Below are 13,739 nucleotides of genomic sequence, written 5' to 3' on the forward strand. Positions count from 1 at the left end.
GATTTGGAAGCTGAAAACTCTATATCATAGTCAGGGGAAACCAATGAGAGGGCCTGAAAGCCACCTATAAATGGTGGTGGTGCTGATGATGGAAACTACTGAGCCCAGCTTCCTGTGACAGCCTTAGCAGTAGGCTCAAGAGCAAGGGAAAGCACGCCGATGTAGCTTTTTGTGCGGTTTAAGAAAATGGCTCCACTGGGTGCTATTGACAAGTTGCGGTGATTACAACAGTCTAGTACTTATGAATGTACTTATGAAATGAACGTGAACCAGTTAGTTTTTTTTGGTTGTTTTTTCCAGATTTCCACAAGAAGAATTAACATTTCCCCCGGCAGTACTTTGCAACACGTTAGTGCTTTCTGACAAGGAAGGGCAATCACTTTTCCAGTCTTGAGGTGGTGTGCTAGATGGGGCAACTTGCCTGACACTGTGCTAGGGACTTGCTTTTTTATAAGCTTCTGAGTGGAATTCAACCATAGGTGGCTGATGACCAATATGTGACACAGGTAGAACAAATGACAAAGCGTAACAATTAAGATTTTTGCAGGTGAGGATGACTCATAGATCCGGCTTTTTGTTGTGTCTTGCTAATCTGTTCATATTTACCTACCCACCCCAAAACTCTTGACTCAAATAGAGACAGCAGACAGGTGGATCTAGCATTGTTGTTTATAGGTCTCTTTGTAGTCCATCTGTTGTTTGAAGAGAATCCTAATTCAGACAGCAGCAGACCACCTTCCTTTTTAAAACACAGTGTCTTGATTCTATGTAGCAGATGTTGAAAAACATTTATTAGCACTTCTAGCTTTTACGTATTTTCTGGTTGGATTTTAAATCTTGAGTTCAATCTGTTTTCAGAAAAAGATAGTCGCAAAATACTTAAAATTGGGACGTTTTCTGGCTCTTAAACAGCGTGAAGATTATTTTTAAGAAGAAAATAAGATATCTAATTTGTATTGCTCTTCATAAACTATTGCCCAGGACTGTATATACTTGTTTAGTCACTGCCATGTGTGTGTATTAAGGTAACCTTTGTAAAAGTAATTTGACTTATAATGGTGAGGGCAGGCTGAAATATCCAGCAGTGAGGTACTACTCACAGGTACCTTCATTTGATAATGTGGTGGATTTAATGCAGCTGCTAACATAATAGGTATAGACTTTATAAAGATGTGAAAATGATCGTGATCATATTAAAGGGAAAAGATGGATGCAGAATGTTATGAGTGAAGATAACAATGCTTGTGGATAGTTTGGAAGATAAAACAAATGATAATTATGAATCTGAGTATGGGAATGGCTGTGGCTTGATCACTTTGGTGTTGATGGCAGTGAATAGACACCCAAGTTCAAAATTACTGAAACAGTAAGGAGGCAGGTTGTCTATCTACCCATCTAGTGAGCGGCCTCCAACACTGTACAGTTCTGTTCCTCTGCAGTTCCTTTGGCTCCTCTTCTTTCTCATTAGTCTGGTAGTTACACTAGACTTCACCTAGAGATAGAAGGACCTTCAGAAGAGAGAACCTCCTTTAGGATGTCCCTTTGTTTTTGAAAGGCAGGGAGAGAGAAGGAGAGAGAGATTTTCTAATTCTCTCATTCACTCCCCGGATACCCCCAATAGCTCAGGCTGGGCCGGGCCAAAGCCAGGAGCCAGGAACTGCATCCAGGTCTCTGATATGGGTGGTAGGCACCCAGACACAAGCAGGAAACTGGTTCAGAGTGGAGGTAGGACTCAATCCGTGGTACTCCCAATGTAAGATGAGGGTGTCCCAAGCAGAGGTTGGGATCGCAAGCAGTGGTGGGCAGCCATGCTGTGTCACAGTGCCACCTCAAATATGTCTCTGAAAGTACAAGGAAACCTCCTTGGAATTTATCCAGACTTCCTCCCACATTTTATTGGTCAAGACTCGATAAAATACTCCTTCCTGTTTCTCTGGGAGGCTATCCACTTGCGTGATCGCCTGGCTTAATCAGCACTACCACTGAATCAGCTGCAATTCTGCTGGCCAAGGAGAGGGCAAACATTTGTTAGGGAGAAACAATAGATTCTGCTGAGGAATATGGCTCGGGTTTGTCCTTATATTTGCAAAATTTAATGCAATTAAAAAATAAGTAATTTAAAATTGTGCTGTGAAATGCTACCTCCATTTTTTAAATCTGCAACTAGATGAATAATAGTAAAACATACATTTTGTTGGTAAAATATATCCTGTTTTAAGATGTAGTGTGTAGGCAAATACTGGAAAATTTATTTCTGGAATGAATATTTGCATAATTGTTGGGAATACTGAAGTTAGTTTAGTTGTTAGGTAAACATGAAATAACTATAATTTTTAATTTTTTTTCCCCTATAGAAGTTAACAAAGGGAATGCTCTGAAGCCTCTCTCCTTAGTAAGCATCTGTTCAGTTGTGAACTGTATGAACAGTTTGGTTTAGACTGCCTTCTACTTGGTTGACACACTGTGGTTAGAAAATCAGAGGTTGTTTACTTTTGTCTTTAGGCAGCTTGCTTTTCCAGGCCAGTCCCCTCCTCCTCAGGCTTCCTGCATATCAGTGCAATAATGTCAATAAAACTGTATTGTATGCAAAGCTCTAAAGAAATGAGATCCTCTCACCCCTCAAAGCTACATATGCACATTCATCCTGGATATGCTTTACTTAGAGGGGACACAAAGAGTAGAAAATATTTGTGTATGTAAGAGCAAGAATAGGTTTTATTCATTAAATGTGTACTGTGCTGGCATTAGGTATGTGATTGACAAAGATAAATTGGAAACCATGGGTCCCCATTCTCTAGCTGAGGTGTCAGAAGAATATTAAGCATTTTCATTTCCTCCCCTGTGGTATGTGCTCTGGGAGACAGACAAGAGGATCACAATTCAGTTTTAATTCCATCATTTAGTGCTTCACAAAAATATGATAATGCTGTATCATTTGCTTATGTGCAGCAACACCTAATTTGTGAAATTTTCTGCCAGGCTTATAAGCATATATTGTTGGCATACCATAAATTAACCATGGACTGAGTATTCTTTTTATGATATTGTATAGTGGTTTAAACTAAGGAATAATTCATAAGATGTATAAATTCCTAAATAAGCACAATATAAATGGTTGCAATGGCTTATTCAGAAGATGTGCTTTCATTTTGAACTAGACTCATTCATATTTTTCACAGCATCAAAGGTTTCAGCATGAATAATAAATGAACAATTAATATGAATTATATATGTGAACTAATGGAGGCAAATATAATTCAGTTGGGTATTGGTTCAGGGTAATTTGACATGTGATGTTTTGAATAAAATGTGTTTTACAATAAAAACGTTAAATGAAAAGTTATTTTAGTTAAAACAGTGTACCTAAGTACTGTCAAATGTGGTATAGAAAGAAAATAATATCAAAATTAACTTAGGATCCTTCATTGTGCTTGAAAAATTCAATTGCATCTCCACTCAAGTTTTTTTTTTTTTATGATATTGTGTGTTTTTTGGTATATTTTAAAATTAAGACAGTGTTAGGAAACTGGTGCAGTTGTAGCCAGGTGGACGCATGGCCCAGCTACCTGAGCCAGGCTCCACCCCCATCCTAATGGGATTTGCTGCTCCTGCTTCCCTGCTCGCCCTCAGGCAAAGTTTTAAAAGGGCCTGTTCCTGAACACTCTTGACTCTTCTCTCTCAGTTCCTCTCTCTAGCCTCCTCCTCTGGTCTCTTGGCTCTTGGTTCTTCTCTCCTGGGCTCTCTCCTCTCTCTTGGCTCTTGGTTCTTCTCTCTTGGCTCTGCTCTCCTCTGTCTCCTCTGCTCTATCTTCTCTCCTTGCTAGCTCCTCTCCTCTCTGTTTCTCTCTTATATTCTCTTTCTCTCTTTTTCCTTCACCGCTCCTTCACTCTGGTCTGTAGGGTGTTCCTCAATAAACCCTTTCCCTTACTCTGGTGTCCCGTGTGTTTTGCGACGGCTAGCATTAATATATAACAGACAGCAAATGGTCATGTAGTATATTTTCCCAGAATTGCCTTTGGTGTAAAAATATGCATTATACAGTGTCACATACATATACTAAATTGGCTAACATGTAATGGAATTTTTCTACTCTTTTGAATAGCTCTTAAGTTGAAATGTCTTTATCATTCACAACTTTAAGTAGATTTTTTTGTCAAGGATCTTCACAATAACTTGACATTGCCTGCGTGCATTCTTTTCATTCTACCAGAAATAGAAATAACTAAAATTAGTTATTTAGGGCATATGTGAAACTCATTAATAGATCAGCAAGAATTTGTGTGATAACATGAAATTTTTTTGGCTGTCCATGAAACAGATTTTTAAATATTCTAAAAAGTACTTATTACTGATTCTTTCAGAAAACACTGCTGGATGGGGCCTTTTTTGTTTGTTTGTTTGTTTTTCTCTTCAAATGAGTAAATGCTGTTCTGTAAAAAAATTTTAATTGGTTAAACAATTGTACCTTTTCCTTTGCTTTATTTTGCAATGAGCTGGATTTATAGAATCAAGGTAGCTTATTTGGTTCTTTCCTGATATTTCTTTTAGGCTTCCTTGATGTCTAGAAAGAGCCCAAGAAGGCAGAACACTACAAAGGCTCTATTTCTTTGTTAGGGCTGCCATAACCAGTTTCTCACACTGAAGCTTTATTGCATCACAGTTCTGAAGGCTGCGATTCCAAGACCAACAAGACTGCTGGGCTGACCTCCCTTGAAGTCACCAGGAGGCTTCTGTGCTAGGGTCCTCTTCTAGTTTATCCTAGTCCCTTGGCTTGTGGGACTGAAACTCCCGTATTCATATGGCATACCCCGAGTGGGTGTGTCTTGTGTCTAAATTGCCCCTTTGTTTAAGAACACAGCAGTCATACTGGATTAGAGACCATCATAAGCAAATTTCTGTAACATGAATATTTTTAAATCTCTTCCCCTTATAAAATTATGCATCTTATCTACAGAGAAGAAAAGTAATTATAGGGTTGCATTGTGGCACAGGTTAAGCTGACACTTGCAGCACCAGCACCCCATAGAACCACTGCTTTCTTCTGATCCAGCTCCCTGCTAGGAAGGCAGCAGAAGATCATCCAAGTGCTTGGGTCCCTGTCACCATACGAGAGTCCCTAACAGAGGTCCTGGTTCCTGGCTTTGGCCTGGCCCCGCCATGACTGTTGCAGCCATTTGGGGAGTGAGCCAGTAGATGGAAAATCTCCCTTTCCCTGTTTCTCTCTCTGCCTTCCTTCTTTTCAAATAAATAAACAAACACATAAGTCTTCTTAAAATAAAAAAAAAAGTAATTATAAACTAAAATGACAGTTAAACATTTTTGGCAAGAAATCAAGATAGCAGAATTCTAACCCTTGTTGCTCACTGGAAAATGTTGCCGTTATGTAGCTGTAAGACAACCAGTAACAGTTAACCCTTTGTTTTGGTAGCCATTCATTTTGTGAACTCTGGTGGCTCCTCTCCGTGACATGACATCATATATAGTATTGCAGTTCTAGACTTTCTTCCTATACATTTGTCGTGCTTAGTATCATTAACATATAAAATCTGTTTGCAACTTCAAATTTTAAATCAGTATTATTAACATATTTTTAGAAAGTTATATATAGGATGGAAGAGCTTTCATCAAATTGGTGAGAGACTTTAGGACAGTGCGGCCCTGGCTCCACCAGGGTGTGGTCCAGAGACATTATAACTGTGACTTTGAAGAAGGAACATGGCAGAATGCTTGACTGAAGTAGGAAAGGGTAAGGGAAGGAAGAGAGATCAATTCTTAATAATAATTGATCAGTATTTATCAAACAAAGAATTTGGCCTAACATTTATGCAAAAAATTTTATTTTTAAGTAAGTGTAACAGCAGAAATTAGTTAACCTGACTTACTCTTGTAGAGTTCTGTATTGTTCCAGCCTTTCTTTTCATTGTGCTAAGGATAGTGCCCTTTCTCCATCTTGTAATTAGGTACCTATAAATTTGTGCAGATGTGTGTATACACACACATAGTACAACTACAAATTTGAACAGCCCGTGGGAGAAATCAGCCTTCACTGAAGGATCAACATCAAATGGAGCCTCACCAGAAAGCTACTTCTCTCCTGTTCTACAGTGTATAGAAACTCTTCAGGCTGTCTTGGACTTCTGCCTGCCTTGTTTAGTCCCATTTAACATTTGGTATACTTCAAATACAGTGTTGAAATGCCAACATGATATAAGGCAAAAAATACTAATACTACTACTAATAATAGATGCTTATTGTGTTTCTGGGTCTTAGGTGTAGAGGTAGGCGTACAGTAGCAAGGGCAGGGATCTAGAGTTGTGGGATATAGCACATAGGAGACATATACATATATTTGGGTATAGCACATAAAGCATGAATTGAGGGAAATGAGGTCCAATAAAAATTTTTTAAATTATTTATTTATTTTTCATTTTATTTGAAAGGTAGATAAACAAAGGAGGAGAGATCTTGCATCCACTAGTTCATTCATTCCCCAAATGCCCACAAAAGCCCTGGCTGTGACAGGACAAAGCCAGGAGCCTGGAACTGAATCTGGGTCTCCTACCTGTGTGGCAAAGAGGCAAGTACTTGAGCCATCACCACTGCCTCAGTAATAGGAAGTCAGAATCTGCAGTGCAGTTGAGACTGGAATACAGGCACTGTGATATGGGATGCAGGTGTCCCACACAGTAGGCATTAGCAGTTTTGAAGACCTTAAACACCTTAACCATTCCAAGAGAGTAAATGCAGGAAGAACAAAATAAAGCCAGAACAATTGAAAACTACTATTTTTCTTAAATAAGTCTATTTTACAAGGATACTTGAAAAAGTTCATAGAAAAATGGAATGAAAAGATAAGCTTATTTTGGTGCAGAAATATTTAATTTCTTTTTAAATTTTTTAATTTTTTAAACTTTTATTTAATAAATATAAATTTCCAAAGTATAGCTTTTGGAATACCGTGCCTTTCCCCCCTCATAACTTCCCTCACACCAGCAACCTTCCCATCTCCCGCTCCCTCTCCCATCCCATTCACATTAAAATTCATTTTCATGGCAGGCGCCATGGCTCAATAGGCTAATCCTCTGCCTAGCAGCGCCAGCACACCGGGTTCTAGTCCACGTCAGGGTGCCGGATTCTGTCCCGGCTGCCCCTCTTCCAGGCCAGCTCTCTGCTGTGGCCCGGGAGTGCAGTGGAGGTTGGCCCAAGTGCTTGGGCCCTGCACCCCATGGGAGACCAGGATAAGCACCTGGCTCCTGCCTTCGGATCAGTGCAGTGTGCTGGCCACAGCGCGCCGGCCGCGGCGGCCATTGGAGGGTGAACCAACAGCAAAAGGAAGACCTTTCTCTCTGTCTCTCTCTCTCTCCCTGTCCACTCTGCCTGTAAAAAAAAAATTCATTTTCAATTATCTTTATATACAGAATATCAATTTAGTATATACCAAGTAAAGATTTCAACAGTTTACACCCACACAGAAACACAAAGTATAAAGTACTGTTTGAGTACTAGTTATACCGTTAATTCACATTTTTTGAGTATTTTTTTTTATTTAGTAAATATAAATTTCCAAAGTACAGTTTATGGATTACAATGGCTTCCCCCCCCCCATAATTTCCCTCCCACTCGCACCCCTCCCATCTCCCGCTCCCTCTCCCATTCCATTCACATCAAGATTGATTTTCAATTCTCTTTATATACAGAAGATCGATTTAGTATATATTAAGTAAAGATTTCATCAGTTTGCACCCACACAGAAACACAAAGTGTAAAATACTGTTTCAGTACTAGTTATAGCATTACTTCACATTGGACAACACATTAAGGACAGATCCCACATGAGAAGTAAGGGACTCGAACCAGTGCCCATATGCGATGCTGGCACTGCAGCTATGCCATAGTGCCGGCCCTTCCAACCCTTTTGATGTGAGTAAGCTGCTGGTGGTGAAGAAATTCATAATAATAATAAAAAACTTAATTTACATATAATTTTAAATCATGTCCATTTGAGTTGAACGAATGGATTCTTTGAAAAATTACTGGTATTTGTGACATGCATCAGATTCGGTCTTTGTAGGAGTTCTGTAATCAAAAAAGATCTCAATTGAATTCTTCGTAGTTCTTTAAAAAATATTTTGTAGGTCACACTTTTCACTGAGCTGTACTGAGCTTTGGTTTTATTCAGTTGTTGCTACAGTGAAATTCCTAAGACAAGCTACTTATGAGGAAAGGAGGTTTATTTTAGCTCATAGCTTTGAAAGTTCACTGTGGACAGTCAGCTTTTGGTGATGGTGTTTTTGCTGGCAGAGTCCTGAAGCAGCAGAGTGTCACATGTCCAGGGGGAGTGCACCTTCTGTCCGCCTCTCTTTATAAAGCCACTATGATTCAAATAGGGAACTCACCCCCAACAACCTAATCTGATCTGGTTACTTCCTAAAGGCCTTACATGTAAAAACTATAGTTGGATGAAGTTTCTACCCACTCAGTATTGTTAACATAAGACTGGGGACCAAGCATTTAATATATGAGTTTTTAGGAGGAACATACAAGCTAATTTCAATACCATAGCAACTTCCACTTGCTTGGTCTCAATTAAAGTTTAGAGTGTATGAATGGCTTATAAGTGAGCTATCCTGTAAATGACTCATACCTGGGCTTTCCTGAACAATCAGGAGTAGGCAGTACAATGCTTGCCTCTTTTATTATTGCCTTTTGTTTGAGTTAAAGGAGACCTTGTTTTGGTCATGAGAAAGAAAGTATGATTTTCCTCTATGTTTACATTTCTTTTTAAAGATTTATTTTATTCGTTTGAGCAACAGAGTTAGAGAGAGAGAGAGAGAGAGAGAGAGATCTTCCATCCTCTCATTTACTCCTCAATGGCCAGGGCTGGACCAGACTGAAGCCAGAAGTCAGAAGCCTCTTCCCTTCTCCCACATCAGTTCAGGGGCCCAAGCACCTGGGACATCTGCTTTCCCAGGCACATTAGCATGAGGTTGGATTGGACCTGGGGCAGCTGGGACCCAATTTGATGCCCATATGGGATGCCGGCACTGCAGGCAGTGGCTTAACCCACTATACCACAGTGCCGACCCCCACGATGCTTACATTTCTTAAGGATGATGAAGTGGGAAATAATTGCAGTGAGTGATTAAATCAATAAAAGAAAATGAATGGCTAATTTGTGAATCTAGTATTTTTGTAAAATTATTATAAAGCCATTCGTAGCAACTTTGAGATATATGAATTATGCTAACATTTTTTTTAGGACTCCATTCCTTTACCTATAAAAAAGAAGTGCCTATAGGTGATTTCTAAACAGAATTTTATGAAATTTTTAAATTGCCTCCTTGATTCTTTCTCTGTTTAAGTGTCCTAGTTGCCACCTCCCAGTACCTACTCTGTACCCAGTTCCAGTGAAAAGAGGAATGTAGGAGCTCGATCTCCACATAAGGGATCCACGGTTAACGTATTAAGACTTAATACATTATGTTTCCCAGGGGTGCTTGCATTTAAATTTTGGCCCTTTTAAACACCAAAAATAATGAATCAAATTGTGCACTTTGGGAAAGTTTAATGGGGATGATACTGAAGACGTGGTGATTCCAGGAGATTCAATAATTACATCAAACCACTCTACCTAGTGGCTATTTTCCTAAGACTGGCATTAGGCAGTGTTTTCAAAACTAACAAATTTTTGACTCATTGATTTTGTAGTCCGTACTACAGTCTTTAGATTTTTCGTGACTACTGTGTCAAAATGCCAGCCCCTGCTTGAGTTTACAAGTGGAGAGAGCACTTTATTTTTATTCTCCTTTTATAGATAAATAAAGCAAATAAAAGCAAGGTATAATACAGCTAATTACAGCTAGTTTCTAAGCTGAGCATTTCATGTTTCTGTGTTTCTTATGCTCTTGTGCTAATGGGTGGTAATGCGTAAATGATAAAAACTTCATGTGTGATATAATCTAATATTTGAGATGCAAGATCTCATATTAGTCATACTCTTCTATTTTTCCTTTTTGAAATTATACTGGACTCCTTGTTTGCCCAGATAAAAAAGAGAATATAATTCACATTTTAATATTAAGATGTAACTTCACAAACAAAGAGGAAATTTCTAAACTCTCAAAGAAAGAAGTTGCACAGTGGAGACTAAATCATTCTGACTGGATCTCTCACCATTTAAGTGTAAAGATCCTGTTAGCCTAGGACTGGCTCAGAATGGTCAAATTATTTTTTATTAAAGGGCTTTGGGATTCTCTTCCTCTTTAGGGTCAGTACGACTTCGTGGTGGCAGAAATGAATTTGAAGGCACAGTGGAAGTGTATGCAGGTGGAGCTTGGGGCGCCGTGTGTAGCAGCCACTGGGATGATTCTGATGCATCGGTCATTTGTCACCAGCTGCAACTAGGGTGAGTCTACAAATAGAGACTGAGAATGATATTGGACACTGGTCATTGCTGTGGAAATGTTGCATCTCCCTTCCTTACTGTCACTTTCTTTATTCCCAGTTTCCACAAATGAACTATCAAGAGAGGGCCTCAAATGGAAAGAATGAGTTGTCTATTGTTCAGATGTACTTCATGGGTTATTATCCCTGCTGAACTAAGAAATGGGCAAATGCTAAGTAGGCAAAAGTTAAGAGCACGTTAAAAGAAAAAACAAAAACAGTTTATTTACTTGAAAGGCAGGGAGAGAGAGAAAGAGAGACAGAGAATGAGAATCTTCCATCTGCTGGTGTACTCCCTAACTGCCTGCAACAGCTGGGGCTGGGCCAGACTGAAGTCAAGAGCCTGGAACTCAATCCATGTCTCCCCTACAAGGATGGCAGGGACCCAAGTCCTTAGGCTATTACCTGCTTCTTCTCCGGGAAAGCATTTTCTTCTTTGCCTTTAACAAAATAATTGTTTAGGCCTAGGAACCAAGTAATTTGATTGTAAGAATAACAATTTCTTAGTAGCCTGCACAGCCCTAAGTTGCTATTAAGTTTTTAACTTTCTTTTAGCCATCCACAAATTCTGCTTTTGTATATCCTGTGATTGATAAGGGGTGAGGTCCCAGGCCTTGGGTTTCTGCCCTGGGAGGTCCCATGAGAGATGGCAGCTTCTATCAGCCACTTCCATGTCTAACCATCCTGAGGAACAGCTCATTCAGGCGCTAACTTAACTTATAGCCCTTGGCACTGTCTTTAAAATGCGTCAGTGTACACTGACTCTCACCAGTCTCAGCGTCTTAATGCCATATGCCATAGGGTTTCATCAGATGAAGAAAGATCCATTTTGGAAGAAAGGATTTAGTTTTTGTTGTTCTTATTGTTCTGTTTCTGTGTCTCATTTATTTTTTTGAGTGCCCATACCATATGTTTTTCTTAGCCCTCGTCTTTAGAAAGCATGGAAAATATCTTGTTCTGGAAAACATCTTGTTTTAAAAAAATGGAAGTGTAAAAGGCTGAAAAACAGCTTTCTGATTTATAGTATTTTGGGTTAATAGTAAATGAGTGCCAATATGAATATGATGATACACACAAAGAGGTAGGGCTTTAATCTGTGAGATTCTTCCTGTCTTCTTACTGGGAATATTGAGGAATGAGAAATTTAGTAAGGGCAAACCCAGGAGGTCTAATTTTTCTTCAGGACTTCAATGCTATTAGAACAGCAAACAGGGTTAATGAATGAAATGAAATTTAATTAACTGATCTTTTAATGAGACTAAGTATAACCCAGCATGAAAGAAACAGAAAGGCCTGTCTCTGAAGTGTTATGGTGCTTGGAAATGGTAATTACTGATTTCATCCATCTATGTTTAATTGGCAATCAGTTGTTGGCAGTTGGGCATAAAGAATGTTGATTTGATGATTTTCTTTTGGGATCAGGAGATACAAAAACTTTGGATGCTGATGATAGTGTCTTCTTTCATATTCATACTTCATGCCCACTTATTAAGCCGAAAACCAGAAAATAATACCATTTCCTCTGAGACACAAAGAGAGCAAGAACACTCTAGTAGCGCTGTCAACTGCAGAGTGGTTGCTAGTCTTTTGATTGATGAAAGAATGTAAGCTGCCATTCTGCAGATGTAAATATCAGATAAGACAGTGCTCTTGTTTAGATCATCTCCCAATAGTCCATTAAAAAAATTGCAAAGTAGAGCAGAGCAACTCAGCTCTATTGTGTAAAGACACATTTCAGATTTTAAATATATCCCAGATGTTTACTGTTTGGTTGATGGAAGCTGTAGCCATGGAGACTACTGTTGAGACTATCATGTTAATCAGATGAACGCTTAATCTTTTTCAAATTTAATATCAAGTTGTATATATCAAAGGATACCTCTAAAAGTACGTGGGTAGGTGATCTGAAAGCAGAGCCCATCTGCATGTGATTTTGTTAACCTGTTTCAGTCTTGTGAGCAAATATTATATTTAAGATTTCACAATTTTAAACAGGTTGCCTCCCTTGATATTGTACTCAAATGTGATAATAACTGTCATTTTTGATATGCAAACCTAGAATATTAGCATTAGCAAGAATCGTAAAGCATCTAGACTTCTTGTTTCACACATTAGAAGGCAGAGCCTTAGAAACTTGTAGCTCAGGGTGACTTTTAGCTGAGTCCAGACCAGAATCTCAGCTTCACTGGGCCTTTTGACATAACTTCTTACAGAGCCACGCTGGCTCTCTTTTATATCTGTAGTACTTGCCCATTTTCTTCTAAATCAGCCACAGAGAATAAAGGCACATATTGTACAAAATGATTGCTGCAGGTAAACTCAGATTCTGATCTGATGTTTTTAATTTCCTAGAAATTTACGTGATCTTGCATGATTTTTTTTCCTTTCACATTCATCTCTATTGATTTTTTTCATTTTTAAAAATCCAAATACTTTGATCCAAAGCTTTGTCTACATTTGATAAATCTAATCTAGATCACTGTACTTCCAGAGGTAAAGGAATAGCAAAACAAACTTCCTTTTCTGTACTGGGCCTTATTCCTATTTATTGGAGCAATGTCCGTTGCCGTGGAGATGAAGAAAATATACTTCTGTGTGAAAAAGACATGTGGCAGGGTGGGCCGTGTCCTCACAAGATGGCAGCTGCTGTCACGTGCAGCTCTTATCATGGTAAAAAAATTATTTTCTTGTTTTACTTTCGTTGTGTTTTAAACATGATTTCAGATGATAAAAATGTCTTACTTAAATCATTTCCTTAAAAAGTTTATACAGAAATAAATCCAAATGATCATATCCTATTTTCAAGTCTTCAGTATGAATATATCTGAAAGCATGAATTCCATTTGATTTTCAAATAGTATCTCACTTTAACCTATTTTGTATATAAATTGCTTATAGAAATATTATATCCTATATATGTAATACAATGTACCATATATGGAAATACTTATTTTAATAATAGAATGTCATGATGAAACCAAGATGGAAAAATCTTGAAACCAAATATAAAATAAACCAACTGCAATAAAATGTTTTCAATTTGTATAATGATTATAATCATGATATCATTATTTTCCTTTGGGTTGTAGATAGCATATTCCCCAAAAATGCATTGTTGTCTTGGATAATGGCTTCCTGTAAGCTCCATATACTGGATATATGGTTATTAACAGTATGGTTGAAATATGCAGATATTTATGTTCACCTGAGCACCAGTAATACCCTAAAAAACAAACTTGCTTCCAATAATCTGCAGTTTTTGAGGGTATCTTTTCTGGTGTCTGAAGTTGCTGAGG

The 13,739-nt window shown here is 38.4% G+C and overlaps 1 protein-coding gene across 2 annotated transcripts in view; it reads left to right on the forward strand.

Annotated features, from left to right (window-relative positions):
- PRSS12 (serine protease 12) overlaps positions 1–13,739 on the forward strand; it is a 71,515-nt gene that overhangs the window by 4,296 nt on the left and 53,480 nt on the right. For both annotated transcript variants that reach the window (XM_089302881.1, XM_051820054.3), the window contains exons 2-3: positions 10,267–10,405; positions 12,935–13,113. In XM_089302881.1, coding sequence (XP_089159007.1) covers positions 10,267–10,405; positions 12,935–13,113 — 318 coding nt within the window. The remainder of the gene's footprint in view (positions 1–10,266; positions 10,406–12,934; positions 13,114–13,739) is intronic.

The sequence above is a fragment of the Oryctolagus cuniculus genome, chromosome 8 (assembly GCF_051225735.1).
Source record: "Oryctolagus cuniculus isolate XC-2025 breed Fujian yellow rabbit chromosome 8, ASM5122573v1, whole genome shotgun sequence".
Taxonomy (NCBI): Eukaryota; Metazoa; Chordata; class Mammalia; order Lagomorpha; family Leporidae; genus Oryctolagus; species Oryctolagus cuniculus.